We start from the raw sequence: 19,525 nt of genomic DNA on the forward strand, positions 1-19,525 counted from the left end.
AAAAAAATATCAGAGAGTTGTAAACAACAGCACATAAATAAATAGATATCCTTTCAGCACTGGTATGAAAAGGAGAATCTGAAACATAGCAGAGGGTATGCATTTATATTTTCTTTGTCTAACAGACAGAATTTTAACCCATTACATCAAGAGAGAAAAGAACTCTAGAGTCTCATGGCCAGGGATTTATTCAGCCAGAACTCGCAGGAATTCAGTTTTGGGAGCCATTGCCATTATAAGAGAACAAGGAAAGTGTTCATGGTAGGGTTGCCACATTTCAAAAAGTGAAAATCCTGCTTTTGGCAAAGTTGTCCAGCTTTTTTAATGGGTTGCCATAAGTCTGGATTACAGTGATTTTCGCCCAGACACTATTTGTAGCTGCTTGAATTCCGGCTATGTCCGAGAAGTTCCAAACGTATGGCAACCCTAGTTCTTTGTGATATCTAGCACCCTTTTTCTAGAAAAATAGCACTGCTCATGGCATTTCTAAAGCTTCACCTTTTCCCCAACAAGCACACATTTTTGGAACAATACAGTTTAGCATCCAGTATCACATGAGCGGTACTAGATGTTTTACCCAAAGATTTTGGTGTTATTTCTTCTTACCTCTGCAGGAAGTGACTGGCAATGTACAGTCATACCTCGGGTTACAAACGCTTCAGGTTCCATTTTTTTGGGTTACAGACCCGCCGAAACCCAGAAGTACCGGAAAGGGTTTCTTCCGGGTTTCGGCAGTTGTGCATGCGCAGAAGCGCTAAATTGCGCTTTGCACATGCGCAGAAGTGCTGAATTGCAACTTCCGTGTGCACAGACGCACCGCTGCGGGTTGCAAACGTGCATCCCACACGGATCACGTTTGCAACCCGAGTGTCCACTGTACTTGTTTATAATTTGGAGCAGTGTCTAGATTTTGCTTTCATGGCTACTGAAAATGCCTACTGTACATAAGATAATTATTTCCCCACTGACCATAGTTGCTTTCTCCACAGTATCTGGGTGACTGGACTAATTCTGATATATTTTGGGTTAGAAACATTTAATTTTGCAGGCGATTTCCTGTTACAACGGCATGTCCAAACTCTGTTGCCTTTTCTCATTGAAGATTAAAGTTGGTTTTCCCCCCATTAAATAGGCACTCATCTAGAGCAAACACACTGATCCTGCCTCAGTGTAATGAGGTGAAATGACCTTGGGCAACCTTCCCACCAGACAGTCCTGTACTAATGTCAACACTTACCATCACATTTCTCCAGTATTTGAACAGTGTCTCCAATCTCCAGTGATAAGCCATGGGGAACTGCTCCTCGAAAACTTGCAATTACTGAAAGAGATATTAAATTCCAATTAAGCATATATATACATTTAACAAGCCACATGTTTGCCATTAAACTTTCACTATAAGGAAAAGCATGGCCATTAATGTACTATTTTTTCTAAAACACATAGTAATATATGATGTATTCATGGGCATAGCCAGGGGGGGCAGCTGCCCCCCTCAATAAAAATCAATAAAAATACATAGCTAACTGAGGTTCTGCCTCCCCATACAAAAGGCCTGCCCCCTCCCTCACAAAAATCCTAGCTACACCCATGGATGTATCTACTAAAAATATCAGATTATGGTTTTAGTGGGTAGGTGGCAAGAGCTTCTTTTTTTCTTACTTTTACCCAATAAAAGAAAAAGGCGTTCCCTTAACAATAAGTAACAGAAACACGAGCAGTTTCTAGTATAAGGGGGGGGGGGAGTCTCTTCATATCACTATGAATAGAGCTGCAAAAATATGCAGACAAATTCATAGTAAAATCTAGGGCTGTGCTTAGATACTTAATGGTCCCTTTATTATAAATCTAGATAAAACCTGTAGCAATTAGATAATGACAAAACATACTGAGTATGAGAAGGAATGTGTTTTATTTTGTATTTCTCTTTTGGGGACTTATTTATTTATTTTGCTGATTTTCAGGTGAGAAAAGGTATAGAAATCAGTGGGGGGTTTTAAGTGAAAAGGGGATTTTTTCCCCCTTGCGCCCCCACTAGGGATCTCAATTGCCACAATAGTTTAGGATGCCCCAACTCATGGTTGCAATTAGCCTTGCTAATTTCTGTGTTAATTTTTATTCTGATCCACTTCCCTTGGCCAAGGTTTATGAGCTTTTTTCTTTTTGCAAAATCTCCCCCCAAACACTAAGTTTCTGAGGTTTTTTGGGGGAAAATATACACTTCCAATATGGGCTGCCAAGCACCTGGAATTTCCTGGACATTTTAAGCAATTTCTGAAAAATCCGCCTGGCTGTTGTTTTTGGAGAACGAATCCGGGATATGTCCGGAAAGTTCTGGACATATGGCAGCCCTATTTTTAAAGGACTAGCATGGGGTTTAAATGTGATTGTAGCAATCTTACGAGTCTCATAGAACTTTGTAAAGGCTAAACTAAAAAAAGTAGGAGAGTGTGACTTTACAGGGTTATTCCTAAAATGAGGAGTACAAATGCTGAAAGGGACTGCTAGAGCATTTAAGTTCCCTGCAAAAGATCAGATACATGCTCTGAGAAGAAAGAGCCCCCTTTTTTACATGAATGTTTCAAAGGGACTTTACCTGCACTTTAGTTTTGTTTTCTAAAATGTGGGCAAAAACAAACGTGCGGGTGGAGAAGGGAAAAGATAATATGTTAGACACTGGTAATCCATTTATCCTTTTTGATGTTAACCAATGGGTATAGTAATACTGGTAAAGAAATATCAATTTGGGCCAAAACTCACACTCTCCTCCATAATCCCACAACTGAAATCAGCAACTGTAAGAAGCTCAATAGACAAAACTAAGGGTGCAACAAGAATGAAAGGAAATCCATCAGACTGGCTGAGAAAGCAAGACTCCAGTAAGGAGGAAGCAGCTGTGGAATTGCAGATGTGCACCGAGAATTACTTATCAGCCCAATCAAGGAACTGCAATGATCTTTCAAGTCCCAGCTACATGACAAATTGCCTTTAAAGTACCAGCTGCTCTCTCAAAGACACTGCTTGTGAGTTAAGTCCCACAATAGGAAGGAGGGGAGGAAGGAGGGCAGCGCACAAGGTCAATGGCACCCTTAAACAGTAATCCTGGAGACACTTCCTCTGCAGCCTCCCGGTTGTGAGCTGTACAAAACAACTATCTTTACAAAATAGCCTTTCTAAAGGCGGAAATCATCGCGTCTCAGCAGAAGCAAGAGCCGTCTCAGCAGAAACTTAGCACGGCTGGAAGCAAACTTTCCTAGGCATTGCCAGTATTAAAATATTGTTATGTGTCTTGTTATGGATAATGGCAATCCGTACAGTGCGTACGAACCCATGACACAAAGGGGCACCATTTCAAATTCCCACAGCAGCAGTGATAGCAGAGGGGAAGGTTTGTTTAAGGACCCACTCTTCAGTGGCAAACTGGAAAAATACAGGGGCTTGAGGTCTACGATAAGTGAATGGAAGGACATTTACAGAAGGGAAGTTACCTATTCTGAAACTTCTCCCAGGAGTGTGGGTCAATGTGGGAACAAGCACACTGGGCAGCAGAGCGGAAGGGAAATTTGCCTTCCATAAATCTCTTCCCAATCATTTAATATTACAATTGAAACTGGTCTATTTGAGGAACATTTGGGGTTGTCCTTTGTACCCTTCGTAACTTCAATTGTTGTGTGTGTTTATCAACGCAGAACTGTCAACACAATAGCCTATTACGATTACAATTATTTGGAAAACAAAGGAATTCAAGGGTTCAGCATGAATTCGGTATGCATTCCATGCATTCCGTCCACTTAATTGTTCACAATAATAGTACAGTGGTACCTTGGTTTGCAACCGCTTTGGATTACAACCACATCAAACCCGGAAGTGCGTGTCCCTTTTTTGGGATTACAACCCATTTTTGGGGGGGAGCCCCATTGGTGAAAGCGTGCCCTCGGTTCAACCTGTTTTGGTTTACAACCGGACCTCCAGAATGGATTATGGTTGTAAACCATGGTACCACTGTACGTTGAAACAGTTAAGTTGCTGAGAGATCTAGAGGAATAATCTCATGTGTTCTTAAACGTAGAAGAAACAACCTAAGCAGGCCAAGAACCACAGTCTACATTCAGTGGGGCGCTGGAGTTAGGCTTGATCTGTTACACCTCCCCATCCACACTGTGTTTAATCAGCATACTTGGATTTTGGCCCTACCAATGAGATTAATCCATTATTTTATATTTTTATTTTGCAGTTGACAGAGCTCGTGAAGAGGAATCTCCATATGTACAAATAGGCTTATTTCATGCCTCATATTCTGCGAGTGGGCAGGGCTCACTCTCTCACCCCACTGAGTTTAGATACACTCAGGGGATGGGGGTGGGGGGAACTGGTTCATGGAAATAGTAGAGTTGTTGATTTGGAAGGGGCCCCGAGGGTCATCTAGTCCAACCCCCTGCAATGCAGGATTTTATTTTATTTTTGCCCAATGTGGGGCTCGAACCCACAACATTGAGCTCAAGAGTCTAATGCTTTACCAGCTGAGCTACCCTAGTCACATTCAGCATAGTAAACCTGAAAATTTTTTGTGGGGGTTACATTCCAGGAATGGCATCTAATGCCAAAATCACGTAAAGTCAAAACACATTGGGTTCCATAGTGGGTGCAATTGCCAGCATATTTTTTCCCAGATGCCCGTCCCCTTTTTATTTTATTTATTTTGATTTGCCAAGCATGTAAAGCTGGTTGTGCATAAATTGTGAGCTTACTGTACTTTATAAGCTCCTGATGAACAGAACAAATAGGGGAGTCAAAGTATGTGGCACTATTAATGACCAAATAGACATTTGTATCTTTCACTTAGGGGTCTGTCCTCAGTGGTAGCAAACACGACAGATTTCAATACCAGCACAGGCTTCTAACCTAAACAGTTCATCATAGCTCTGCACATGTCCCTCTAGAACAGGACTGGAGAATCTGTCTTCTCTCTCCCCCACACCTGTCAAGGACCACATTTCCACATGGTTAACCTATCAGGACTGCGTGATGGAGGTGTGTGAGGAACCAGGGTAAAGTGGATTGAGTTTGTGAAATGGACAGGGTTTTGAAACTAGGCCAGGGCCACAACTTCCTCACTTCTGCTTCAGAAGGAGTGAAACAGCAAAGTAAAATCCTATTATTTGTGTGTTGCAGAATACCTCTTCACACTTACAAACCTAATAATAATAATAATAATAATAATAATAATAATAATGGTTATTATTATTATTTATTATTTCTTCCCCAGCTACTCTGGGCAGCTTCCAACAAAAGATTAAAACAACATTAAAACATCAGTCATTAAAAACTTCCCTAAACAGGGCTGAGATAATGCATTCCAGAAGATCAGAAGATTCCTGTGGTCTTACACTTGGGGGATTGCAAGTTTGTTAACTTTGTATTGACCATGAGATATGCACGTGTATTTGTTAACAATGTTTATCCAGGCCTTTGGAGCATAGCTGCTCTTGCTGAATTGCTCAGTTGGTCGAGCATGAGACTCCTAATCTCAGGGTCTTGGATTCGAGTCCCACATTGGGCATTGCAAGGGGTTGGACTAAATGATTCTTGTGGTCCAAGTCTATGATTCGATGAAGGCATTAACCGCTGCAACCTGAATGAGGTTTTGATTGATTGTTTAAATGTGTTGTGATTAATTGTGTTATTTTATGTTCACTGCCCTGAGCTACCTTTCAGGAGGAAGCATTGGGGGAAAATAACTAACTAAATAAATGCACTTGTTCACTAACTTAAGCTGCAATCCTATTTATGCTTACCCGAGAAGAAGTCCCATAGGAATCATTGGGTGTCACTCCTGAATAGACATGTAAAGGATTGTGCTATCAATTTAATTTATTTAATTTATTATTTATTTAATTTATCATTACTAAAATTCCTTCATGAAACACGGAAAAGTATTCTAATGTTGCAATAGTGCAATAAGAAGGAAATACAAACTCTGGGCTTTGCCCCTCCCTTTGTAAGTACATACTGATTTATTTTTTAAAATGTAAGAAACTGAGCAGTTGGAACATAATTAGCTACACTTACCCTTCCATACATTTTTACTATATAAACAAGCGCTGAACGTTTCAGGCACCACTTCTTCTCTTTGCTTATATAAAAAAGCCAACTTGTTTCTAAACAAGTAACCCATTTTATCTCTATCCATAGTATCCTATGGCTTCATACAACATGAAAACGATTTGGGCTTTTTGGTTTTGTTTTGTTTTTAAAGCAGATAAATCAAAACTACTCACACAGAGCTTTATGTTGATTTAACATAAAAGCTGGAATTATACCAGAGGTCACCCCTGGCTGAAAAACTTACTCTTCTTCCCTTCTCCCTCCCCATCCAACCTTCTGTTAGTGTTTGGATTTGCAAATACTGCTGGACACTGTTGCACGCTTCAAAAATACTTCCAATTTTATTCTTCTTATTCTACTGCTGTGAATGACCCTGTCCATCTGTCAAGACTAATCCTGAACATCTGTACTGGGTTGGGTTGCCATATTTCAAGAAGGAAAAACCCAAAGCACCACCTTTCGGAAATTCCCCCCAGACATCAATTCCGCCTTTTAAGTCCCGGGAATGTCTGGGGAAATCCAGACATATGGCAAACCTATGTCTACTGGGATGGCTGTCTACAAGACCAACATGTTGTCACATTTAATGGAGCATCATGTATTTGTTGGCGGTGCAAGTTTTACCCTAGATTATTTGATATTATCTCATGGGCTGCAATCCTATATCCATTTACTTGGGAGTAAGTCCCACTGAAGGGACGTGGGTGGACTTGCTGATCAGAAGGTCGGTGGTTCGAATCCCCACGATGGGGTGAGCTCCCGTTGCTCGGTCCCTGCTCCTGCCAACCTAGCAGTTCAAAAGGACGTCAAAGTGCAAGTAGATAAATAGGTACCGCTCCGGCGGGAAGGTAAACGGCATTTCCGTGCACTGCTCTGGTTCGCTAGAAGCGGCTTAGTCATGCTGGCCACATGACCCAGAAGCTGTACGCCAGCTCCCTCGGCCAATAAAGCGAGATGAGCACCGCAACACCAGAGTCGGTCACGACTGGACCTAATGGTTAGGGGTCCCTTTACCTTTACGCCCCATTGAACACAATGGTACTTCTTCCTGAGTGGCCATGCTTAAGAATGAGCCATAGGTTTCCTGATGGCTCATGAACATGTATGAGAAAAAGGGAAGGAGATTAAACTCCATTTATATTGTATGTAACCCGCCAAGTTAAAAGGGGAGAAATGCTATGGTCCAGAAAGGTTTAACACAAAAATGCGTTGGAAGAAAGCTACAAAACTTCCTGAAACATAGGCAACAAAAGAGCATAGGCACATTTGCAGAAAGAGGCATCCTGTCAAGAGTGATAGAACACAGAACGAAATAGGAGTCTCGTTATTTGATCCAGCACATTCACGAACTTTGCTGCAAAATACAGATAGAATTCTAAGAGAGGCCTTGTGCCAAGGTCAGTTTCAATACAGCTAAGCCCATGTGCCTGGCAGAATTACTCAAAAGAAGGCAGAGGGGCATAGCAGAAAGCAAAGGTGGCATCAGGCAACTGTGAAAGTAGAACAGATAGCCACAAATCCAGTTGGCAGCCTCCTGGCAAACAAGACACCCAGAACTGCATGGATCCTTATCCTAGATAACCTGTTTTCTACTGCACTTTTCAAGCAGTGGGAAGCTTTCCAGAAGCTGTCAAGGTGAGAGCATAAATTGCAAGCTTGGGAGAAAGGTACGGCTTGCCAGACGATGCAAGGTTCATTGGCGACTACAAATAATGGCTAGCTCAATACCAATTACACCAGGATTTATGGGAGGGAAGATAGGCTTCCAAAAATGCTATACTAATTATGTTTATTGGTACCCAATAAGGAAGGGTTCCCTTGCAGCACTCCTGGTTCCTGACAGTTTCCTATGAGCCAGTCTTAACCCTGACTTAATCTGGAGATACAACTTTGGATGGCAATACCAAATCCACATGCATTTGCACACAGCTCACAATAGATGATGTTCACAATGGAAGTTCTTCATATTTCAGATTTATATACTCGGTTCTTACAGGTAGATCAACAGTGAGGAAGCGAAGGTTCCATCCAACTTGGCGCAATGAAGGAAGGCTCATGAATCTCCAAAAGAATTATTCTCAAGCAGCCATAGATTTAATTACAGTACATGAAAACATTTCTGTCTCATTTTAAAATAGGTTGTGGGTGGGCAGAGAAAACAAGGTGGAGAGTGAAGAATTTTTAAAAAAACAACCCACTAAATATTGGTCAATAGTGTAATTTATTTAAGAGGTATGTTTGTGAGGGGCGAGAGAACATTAACGGCAATTGGATTTATTTTATTGTTCCCCAATGAGAAATGAGGCACTTAAACTTCACTTGCGCAATGATCTAATTATGGAGTTTATTTCAGAGTAATATAAAAAGAATGACCCTTTAATTACATACCATACAGCAGACAGCTGGAACAATCAGGGTGCCCAGGTCTGTTTAATACCACTTTGAAAAAGTGAGTGCTATTTCCAGTATATATTCACGCACGTACAGAGAGCAATAAAGTCTTGCGCGGCCTGAAAATACTACCCCACCACGCACGCAAATTAACAAATCTATGCGAAGTAGCATAAGCCTAACACCAAATACCTTCGTCACAGAGCGCTATAGTATTCTATCAATGAACAGGATAGCTGCAGAAGTCTGTTCTCATTAAACAGCATGAGCCTAGCTGATAAATCTCATATGCGCTGTGAGAGAAAGCCCCATAGCAAATGTCCAAGTTAACAGTGTGCACGTTTCCTTCCTTCATAATAGAACAAAGTTAAAGATTCCAATGCCTGCTAGCTTCTGGATATAATAAAAGTTAATGACGCTTTCCTCAGCATTCATAATCTTTCTAAGGTTTAACAGCCTTTCATTACAGCAAGACGACAACGATCACACTGTGAGTGCATGACAATACAGCAATGTAAATCTGACATAACATATGTTGCCTTCTGAGCATCTTTTGGGTGGTGGGGATTGGTTCTAGGTTTTACCCATGAAAAGCACAACTCCCATTTCTTTATTTTTTCAGGCACCATAGTTCCTTTATAGAATAAATGAAAGCAAACTAGTTTGTCCCCCCCAAAAAATAAATCTTCTAAAATTGACTTCTGTACACTGACTAGCTGTCAAATATTGACCAAATGCTTCATACTGCCATTTGAACTCTAATTGTTTTTGGCAATATTAAATATGTGACATGCGCTGACCAGAGAACCTTTTAAAAAAAAAAGTATAGAAATGTTGCACTTCATTGAAATAGAACACTATTTAGTATGCGATGGATGGCAAGCAATGCTACTTATGTTTTTTTGGCAACCTGAAAAAATCAAAGTAGTAAAGAGACAATTTGAATTTCAAGATAATAAGTTGTTACTGAAAATTCAAATTTTACATTTAAAATTTCACAGGCAAAATCTGGATGCGCCAAAATGAAAATTGTGCAAACTTTCACACTGTTGCCAATACTCATTTCAGCTCTAAATTACACTTAATACTACAGCATCAGGATATTCCTTATTGATTTCGTTTCATGTCTGCTTTTTGAGACACAATTGGGCAATCACAATCTTATATTATTGATTCCTACCTTGCTTTTAAGAGTACAGCATTCTGTAAAGCAACTTTCTCATTCCACCTCACAACACCTCTGTGAGGTAGGTCATTAATAATTCCATTTTACAGACTAGGAAATGAGACGAAGATAAAATAAATTGCCCAAGGCTATCCAGAGAATTCACGACTAGGCAAGAAAAGCAGCAGTCCAATGCTACACATGGAATTATACTACTTTTTGGTTAAAGGGGGGCGGGGTGAAACAACAATCAAACCGACACAATGGAAGCATCTCTTTAGTAATTCAAGTACAAAAGATCAGCTGCACAAAAGCACTCACTTATTATAGTTATTGGCAACGTTGGAGCCACACTAAAAATTATTTTACACTAAAAAATATTTTATAACCCCTTATCTGAGAAAGGTTCTCAAGAGGGTAGAGGCAGTCTAGATTCAGGAAGGCATGCTTGGAGGAGACTAAATCTCTGCATCCGTTACTGTGTACAGTCATACCTTGGTTCTCAAATTTAATCCATTCCAGGAGTCCGTTCGACTCCCGAAACAGTTCGGAAGCCAAGGCGCAGCTTCCAATTGGCTGCAGGAGGTTCCTGCAGCCAATCAGAAGTTACGTCGGATGTTTGGCTTCCAAAAAATGATCGCAAACTGGAATACTCACTTCTGGGTTTGTGGCATTCGGGAGCTGATTTGTTCAACATCTAAGGTGTTCAACTACCAAGGTACGACTGTAGTTTCAGGCTTGGTCATGGCACTAAAACTTCCCTGGTCACCCTGGCTGATGATATTTGTCAGGAGACCAGATTGAGGGCTTGCAAATATGCTTGTTCTTCTTGACCTCTTGGCCATTTTCAATACTATTGACCACAGTATCCTTGAGGGAGTTTGGCATTGGGGTGGTGGCAGCGGTGTTGTGTTTCAGTGGTTCTATTCCTGCCTCCAGAGGTGAAAGGCGGCATACGAATTTATTAATAAACAAACACGCAAACGTTATACAACCAGGTTCACAAGCCCTCCTAGTTGCCTCTGTGCTAAGGTTTGGACAAAGGTTTCCAGGATCTGGCTCCAAATGGACATTTAAAAAGCAATAGAAATTCTCTACCTGTCTTTTTTTAAAAAAAAACCTCAAGAGTTTATTCACTAGGTAACTCCCAGGCTGAATACCGGTACATCAATTGTCAGAAATATATATATCCATGTATGTCCTTTTGTGTGCTATTATTTCTAAGTGTGTCTTTTACTTGCCTGAGAAGCTGACAGATCTTCACCCTCCATTCAACACTAACTATCCATAAAGATGAGTACAGTGGTAAATGCAGCACATTCTCTCTTCCCCTCCTCTACCCCCCCCAGCTGAGACAAACCCATTTTCTCTGCCCATTCCTTTTCATTCCGTTAATTCAGCAAGGTCATTAGCCAAGAATCTGACAGAAGATAACTTTCCAAGAGACATAATAAATGCAACGAAAAACTTCTAGCTCAAATTATATATATATATATATATATATATATATATATATATATATATATATATTTGCTTTCGTAGATTTTCACGGGTACAGGAATGCAGGTTTTGGTGTCCTCGGGTGTCTTCCCGTGTAAAAGTTGGGGTGTCTAGGCGACGTTTCGACGAGGTCTCACTCGTCATCTTCAGGCTGGTGCTTTCGGCTTCTTGTTACTGGAACAGAGCGGGATCTCAATGTTTGAGTTCCTATAAATACTGTAGAGGGGGTGTGGTGTCTAGCCTCCAATGTTCTGGGCAGAGAGGAAGTTCCCAGGCTAGTGTGCCTTTTCTTCTTTTGTTCCTTAATTACTTGAGAGATACCTTGAGTGATTTCTTGAGTGATATCCTGAGTACCACTTAGGTGGGTCATTAGGTGTGGATTAGTTGCTAAAGTCTTTGTGTCTTGACCTCTTGAACTTTGTGAAGAGTTTTCCTGAGAAGATGGCTGTATTGCACTTAGTTGTGCTTTGGCTTGGCTTCGTGTATAGGGGCGAGCTGTGGTTTTGTGGCTTGTGTCAGCCAGATCTGTGTAGGGATTGCAGGGGGGTGCAGCATCCGGAGGTGCCACCATGGATTGGCTACTGGATGGTGTCAGTAATTCATCTGTGGAGCAAAATCCTCCATAAACACAATATCAAAACAGCCTTTTGCACCAACCAAAAAATAGCCAATATCCTCAGAAACCCCAAGGATAAAATCCAGTTGGAAAACCAAGGGATCTATGAAATACCCTGCAAAGTCTGCCCAGCCACGTACATTGGACAAACAAACAGACGAATAAATGCACGTATCGCAGAACACAAGAATGCCGTCAAAAAAGAAGAAAAAACTTCCTCTCTTTTCCAACACATGAAAGAAACAGGACACGAAATTAATTTTGCAGATTCCAAATTGCTCTTTAACACGGAACATCACCACAAGAGAATAATCATGGAAGCCATCGAGATAGAGAAACACCCTCACAACATGAACAAGCGTGACGACACATCCCGCTTGCCAGACATCTGGAAATTAGCCCTCTCCACAAAAACTGACACCAGATCCAGAGGCACACAGAACGCCAACACCAATCAACCACACCAGACCCAAACCCAGACCCTCTCCACAGATGAATTACTGACACCATCCAGTAGCCAATCCATGGTGGCACCTCCGGATGCTGCACCCCCCTGCAATCCCTACACAGATCTGGCTGACACAAGCCACAAAACCACAGCTCGCCCCTATACACGAAGCCAAGCCAAAGCACAACTAAGTGCAATACAGCCATCTTCTCAGGAAAACTCTTCACAAAGTTCAAGAGGTCAAGACACAAAGACTTTAGCAACTAATCCACACCTAATGACCCACCTAAGTGGTACTCAGGATATCACTCAAGAAATCACTCAAGGTATCTCTCAAGTAATTAAGGAACAAAAGAAGAAAAGGCACACTAGCCTGGGAACTTCCTCTCTGCCCAGAACATTGGAGGCTAGACACCACACCCCCTCTACAGTATTTATAGGAACTCAAACATTGAGATCCCGCTCTGTTCCAGTAACAAGAAGCCGAAAGCACCAGCCTGAAGATGACGAGTGAGACCTCGTCGAAACGTCGCCTAGACACCCCAACTTTTACACGGGAAGACACCCGAGGACACCAAAACCTGCATATATATATATATATATATATATAACACACACACACACACACACACACACACTTTCAAGAAAACATTACCAGGCATAGAAATTCAGAAGGCTGCAGCTAACGGCTACTCTGCTTCATCTCTGAGCAAGGAAAATGTATTTATTTCTTTTCCAAAAATAGGAAAGCAGCAGATCACTTGGCCTAGTTCGTTTTTGTCACCTGGACACTGCTAGGCATGGGCGACAGCAGTAAACTTGCATACTCTGAAAGCAATACCCTTATGCAAATGAGTGGGGGTGTTGAAGGGCTACAAAGGATGCCTTTTAGGCAAACCTGCAGCTAAAACTCATTCGGACGGGAAGTCTGGTAACTCTAAACCATGGGTAGGCAAACTAAGGCCTGGAGGCCACATCCAGCCCAATTGCTGTCTAAATCCGGCCCACGGACGGTCCGGGAATCAGCGTATTTTTACATGTGTAGAATGTGTCCTTTTATGTAAAATGCATCTCTGGGTTATTTGTGGGGCATAGGAATTCATTCATTTTTTCCCCCTTCAAAATATAGTCCGGCCCCCCACAAGGTCTGAGGGACAGTGGACCGGCCCCCTGCTGAAAAAGTTTGCTGATCCCTGCTCTAACCAATGGTTGGAATGGGTGCACATTGTAAAGCTAAACCATGGGTAAAGTAAATGAGAAAAAGGAGGCAGAAATTCTCTCTGGAGAAGTAAACAGTGAACACATGAGTCTCTGGTCCACTCCTCAGCAGTATTACATCAGCAACAGGTCACATTCATTTCCCAAATAAATAAATAAATTTGTTTATGTGTGGGTTTTTGCTATTAGCCTCTGACTGACAACAACAGAAAAGGGAGACTGCGCAGGAACTGGAAAAAAATTGAGAAAAGGAGCTTTCGTTATTGACATTTATTTTAGGAATTTATATCTGGTTTTTCTTGCCAAGAAAACCCATAGCAGCTAACAGTCAATGAATAAAACAACAGTAAGACATTCGAAACAAAAGTATAGAGCATAAGACTTCCTCACTAAAAATTCAAAGCACTATAAAGTCAACAGCAAGTACCCACCACAAAACAGTGCAGTCCAAATGTATGGCAAAATAAGGTTAGTTCTAGTTTGGTGGCTGAAGTTATAGAAAGCCAATGTTTGGCAGGCTTCCCTTGGAAGAACATAGCACCATGTTGATAACCAGTACTTTCCCTAAATGGGGTGAGACGATACATCATGATTTTTGCAAAGTTCATGTATCATTTAACAAGTTTCAGGAGTGGAATTAGTTTATTCTGCTTCCATACCCAACATCCATGCAAGGCCTGCTTCTGGTTTGAGGGGACTCCCTCAGTAGGTAGCCTTTGGTAGATCCTCTCCATTTAAATTTCCCATAATGCCTCTGAGGTGGCATCTTTCCAGGACATTGTGGGATATCTAAAATATTAATTCGGAGCTGGGTTGTGTGTTAGTGCAGGGCTGGTCCCTGTCAGGGCTCTGGGAACCTCAATAGCTGCTCAAAGATGCAGTGTGCTGTCGCCAGGTCCACCACCACACAAAAACCTGCCTCACTTGCATCAAAGGAAGGTGTTAAAAGCAACCCTCAGTATTTGTGTAAAAAAGATATCTCAACCTGCAGAGAAACTAGCCTCAGAGTCATCATGATACAGTCTAGTTCTAGAACCTCTTTTTCTTCTCAGATGTCGTCTCCTTCAAAGCAGGTGGCACCGTGGTCCAACCCACTGAGCCTCTTGGACTTGCCGATCTGGTCAGCAGTTCGAATCCCCACAACAGAGTGAGCTCCCGTTATTCTGTCCCAGCTCCTGCCAACCTAGCAATTCTTAAGCAGGCCAGTGCAAGTAGATAAATATGTACCACTGAGGCAGGAAGGTAAACAGTGTTTCCATGTGCTCTGGCTTCCATCACGGTGCTCCATTGCGCCAGAAGCGGTTTAGTCATGCTGGCCACATGACCCGGAAAGCTGTCTGTGGACAAATGCTGTCTCCCTTGGCCTGAAAGTGAGATGAGCGCCACAAACCCATAGTCACCTTTGACCGGACTTAACCATCCAGGGGTCCTTTATCTTTTACCTTCAAAGCTATCCACACCCCAACTCTGCATCTAAGGCCATGCACACACTCCCATTTACTCTGCAACCAGCATGCCTCCACTGCTGTTTTGGGATGCGGTCTACAAATGACTTAACCACAGTCCACATCTATCCTGTCATTTCTTATGAAATACAACATCTTTCCCCAGAACAACTTTGATCCACACGTGTGGGGGAGGGGAGGGGAGAGGACAACCTAGCTGTGTTTAAAGCTAATAATGTGTACACAGCCTAAAACCAGGTATTCCCAGACAGGAATTATGAGCTGTAAGACTATAATAATGTGTGAAGTGGCATTAAGCCCTAAATTTCATTTTACATCTGTTCCAGCATCTATTGCGATCCCAAAGCAATAGCTGCAAGCTGGAGTTATCAGACATGCTGCAGCAATGCTCCAGCTTCCCAAAGTGTGAAATTTTGCTAATCACAGTTCTCACCCTAGCTGGCATATTACTTTGTTTAAAAAGCGGGCGGGGGGGGGGGGGACCTCTTCAGTTTCACTCTTAAAGGCTGCTGATTAACTCAGCATTTTGTCCCGCTGAGACTGTGAAAGGCAAATGTCGTGTTTTATATTTGTTCTAGCAATCGGGATAATAACAACTTTCCTTGCAGGCCTCAACAATCAAGGAGGCTCTGGAGCCTGTAGGCATGTTGATGAAGCTCATCAATGAGAAAGTCTTCCTGGGATCCGTTCCATCAAAAACAGCAGGATTCATTACACAGCTTGCCCAAATGAGTCTTTCAGAACTTTAGCAGAAGAAGCGGGCATATGCTGGACATTGCTAATATCCTTTTACCTGTTCCTAGAAGATTATCTGCACATTGTATTAACACTGCGTCCCTCGGTTGTTGCACCAGGAGGGTAATATATTTGTTTGCTTTAAGTATCTACATAAGTGAGAAGTGAGAGCTGGACCATAAAGAAGGCTGATCGCCAAAGAATTGATGCTTTTGAATTATGGTGCTGGAGGAGACTCTTGAGAGTCCCATGGACTGCAAGAAGATCAAACCTATCCATTCTTAAGGAAATCAGCCCTGAGTGCTCACTGGAAGGGGAGATCGTGAAGCTGAGGCTCCAATACTTTGGCCACCTCATGAGAAGAGAAGACTCCCTGGAAAAGTCCCTGATGTTGGGAAAGATGGAGGGCACAAGGAGAAGGGGACGACAGAGGACGAGGTGGTTGGGCAGTGTTCTCGAAGCTACTAACATGAGTTTGACTGAACTGCGGGAGGCAGTGAAAGACAGAAGTGCCTGGTGTGCTCTGGTCCATCGGGTCATGAAGAGTCGGACACGACTAAACGACTAAACAACAACAACATCTACATAACTACTACAAAAAAATTTGGGAAGATAATTCTAGTGAATTGTATGTGAACAGTCTGCTGACCCCCTTCCCCACTGTGGGGACATATTAGCTGCACGAGTATGGAGAGGAACAAAACTATATGCTGGGATAATAATAATAATAATAATAATAATAATAATAATTTATTATTTATACCCCGCCCATCTGGCTGGGCCTCCCCAGCCACTCTGGGCGGCTTCCATAAAAACCAAAAAATACAGTAAAATCACACGTTAAAAACTTCCCTGAACAGGGCTGCCTTAAGATGTCTTCTGAATGTCAGGTAGTTGTTTATTGCTTTGACATCTGCTGGAAGGGCGTTCCACAGGGTGGGCGCCACTACCGAGAAGGCCCTCTGCCTGGTTCCCTGTAGCTTTGCTTCTCGCAATGAGGGAACCGCCAGAAGGCCCTCGGCGCTGGACCTCAGCGTCCGGGCAGAATGATGGGGGTGGAGACGCTCCTTCAGGTATACTGGACCGAGGCCGTTTAGGGCTTTAAAGGTCAGCACCAACACTTTGAATTGTGCTCGGAAACATACTGGGAGCCAATGTAGGTCTTTCAAGACCGGTGTTATATGGTCTCGGCGGCCGCTCCCAGTCACCAGTCTAGCTGCCGCATTCTGGATTAGTTGTAGTTTCCGAGATACTGCTGAAAAGCTTTAGAGCAGGAGTCCTCGGTGTTGCATCATTTCTAAAGGCAAAGACTCACTCAGGAAATATATTTAAATTGTTTTCAAGTTCCCCTTGTCTAAGGGAATCTGTATATTCACACATACTAATTTTGGAAAGAGGAAACACTGTTTTATACAGACTAGAAAAATGACAAATAAATCTTAAGTCTCATCTCCACGTAGTCTGTGCCAAACACACCAGGACAAAGTTTATAAGAAACCAAAGTTTCAACAGAAAAATGCAGCCATGAAGTACGCATTTTGGCACCCGTGCCCACTGGCAAAAGCGAATAGGGCCATATGTCAGAATTTGTGTGTGGAATGAGGGAATCCTGTGGCCCTCCAGAGGGTGTACAGTCTTCGACAGTGAAGGAAGAACACTTTTTTCATGAATTGTAGCCCTGGGTAGCCTTAACACCTATGAAATTGAAGTTGGTGGACATTACTATATCTTATGGGTGTATGGTTTAACTATGCACAATGTGAAGAAGTCCTTTCTTTTGTTTCAGTACTCAGGTTCGCTGAATGTCTATGAGTTCTAGTATTACGAAGGAGAAAAACTTCTATATCTGCTTTCTTAACACGACACACCATTTCATATACCTATATCATGTCCCCTCTTAAAAATTTTCTCAACTGAAAAGCCCCCAAGTGTTGTAACCTGTCCCTATATGAGAGTTGCTCCAACCCCGGATCATTTTGATTGCCCTTTTCTGAACCCTTTCCAGCTCCGCAAGATTCTACTTACCACTATAGACATCGTAAACTATTCCTCAGAGTATGTGAGCATGTATGATGCTTTGAGACAGAAGCACAATATTCATTTTGTTATGTTTGTATGCTACCCATTCATCCAAGGAACTCAAAGGTGCCTCAGATACAGCCCTGTAAGGCAGAGTGAAAACACTATACATTACGTACTTTGGGCAAAACAAAAACTTTGTATCATACATGTCGCTCAAATGACCTTATATCCTCTGTAAATAAATAAATAAAAGGAAAGGAAACAGCATCCAACTTGACTGCTTTTCTTATCTCTTCCGTTTGAAGGGCAGGGTTTCATTTTGGACTTGGCAACGTCTCACTGGAATACTAATGGCCAGAAATCAGCACTTCGTACACCTCTGAGTGACAATATTTTTCCAGCTTTGCCTGTTGTTGCGTTTTGTTCACTTTAATCTCACCCGCTAGCTATTTTAGGCTTATCTCTTTGAAAACACATACACCAGCCCTTTGCATTTTTAAGTTCCAAACTTTCCCTGGTTTGTCGGAAGGGGGCAAAGTTTTCAAGTGAAGCCCATTTTCATTCTCCCTGCAGCATTGTCAAAGGAACAGTTTATCTAAAATATACTGTGGCTACATTTTTCTCCCATATGCATCAAGTCCTTTCTCCTCCAATAAAATGAAGATTGAGACTTCTCAAGAGACTGCTGATCTCGGCTGCACATACGGCAATTCTGACACCTTATGTAGGTAAGCAGCACTATATGACTGTTATATGAGTTTTATGGACCATACTTCGTTTTGTTTTTAAAAAGGGTCATCCACTATGAACCCACAAATGCTGCCTTTAAAAAGTTAGCACCACTAAAATGGTCCACAATTTTCTTGATGCCATTTTTTTAAAAGTGTATGTTTATAAATGTTCCACTGCTGCATGCTCCAATAATGGAGTGCAAAACTCCTCTGATGATATTTAAAGTTTTTGTGTTTTTTTTAAAAAAAAAAACACATCCCCCCAAACGCACATTTACCCACCTAGGAATCTCTCACTTGAATGGTAGGACATTACACGTGTATATGTGAGAATAGGTAAAGGAGACCCCTGACCATTAGGTCCAGTCATGGCCGACTCTGGGGTTGCAGCGCTCATCTCGCTTTATTGACCGAGGGAGCAGGTATACAGCTTCCGGGTCATGTGGCCAGCATGACTAAGCCACTTCTGGAGAACCAGAGCAGCGCACGGAAACGCCGTTTACCTTCCTGCTGGAGCGGTACCTATTTATCTACTTGCACTTTGACGTGCTTTCGAACTGCTAGGTTAGCAGGAACAGGGACCGAGCAACGGGAGCTCACCCCGTTGCAGGGATTCAAACCGCTGACCTTCTGATCTGCAAGTCCTAGGCTCTGTGGTTTAACCCACAGCACCACCCACGTCCCATATGTGAGAATGCACACACACAATTAATATGCATTGCCAGGATTATGAGCATATATTTCACAACCCAATGATACTTTAGTCCTTTGGAAGAAAGAAAAAGGTAGAAAGTGCATGGAGAATGGGTATACACCTTGCACCTGCTGTGATAGCTCAGTAGCTAGAACGTGAGACTCTTAATCTCAAGGTCATGGGTTTGAGCCCCACATTGGGCAAGGTAAATTCCTGCATTGCAGGGGGTTGGACTAAAATCAGGGCTCAGCAAACCTTTTCAGCAGGGGGCCGGTCCACTGTCCCTCAGACCTTGTGTGGGGGCAGACTATATTTAGGAAAAAATAATGAACGAATTCCTATGCCCCACAAATAACCCAGAGATGCATTTTAAATAAAAGGACACATTCTACTCATGTAAAAACATGCTGTCCACAGGCTGGATTTAGAAAGCG

At 42.2% G+C, this 19,525-nt stretch overlaps 1 protein-coding gene across 8 annotated transcripts in view; it reads right to left on the reverse strand.

Annotated features, from left to right (window-relative positions):
• DOCK4 (dedicator of cytokinesis 4) overlaps nucleotides 1–19,525 on the reverse strand; it is a 248,839-nt gene that overhangs the window by 156,588 nt on the left and 72,726 nt on the right. For all 8 annotated transcript variants that reach the window (XM_083698882.1, XM_083698883.1, XM_083698879.1 and 5 more), the window contains exon 2: nucleotides 1,238–1,321. In XM_083698882.1, coding sequence (XP_083555008.1) covers nucleotides 1,238–1,321 — 84 coding nt within the window. The remainder of the gene's footprint in view (nucleotides 1–1,237; nucleotides 1,322–19,525) is intronic.

The sequence above is a fragment of the Podarcis gaigeae genome, assembly GCF_964106915.1.
Source record: "Podarcis gaigeae genome assembly, chromosome: 10".
In the NCBI taxonomy this organism is placed as follows: Eukaryota; Metazoa; Chordata; class Lepidosauria; order Squamata; family Lacertidae; genus Podarcis; species Podarcis gaigeae.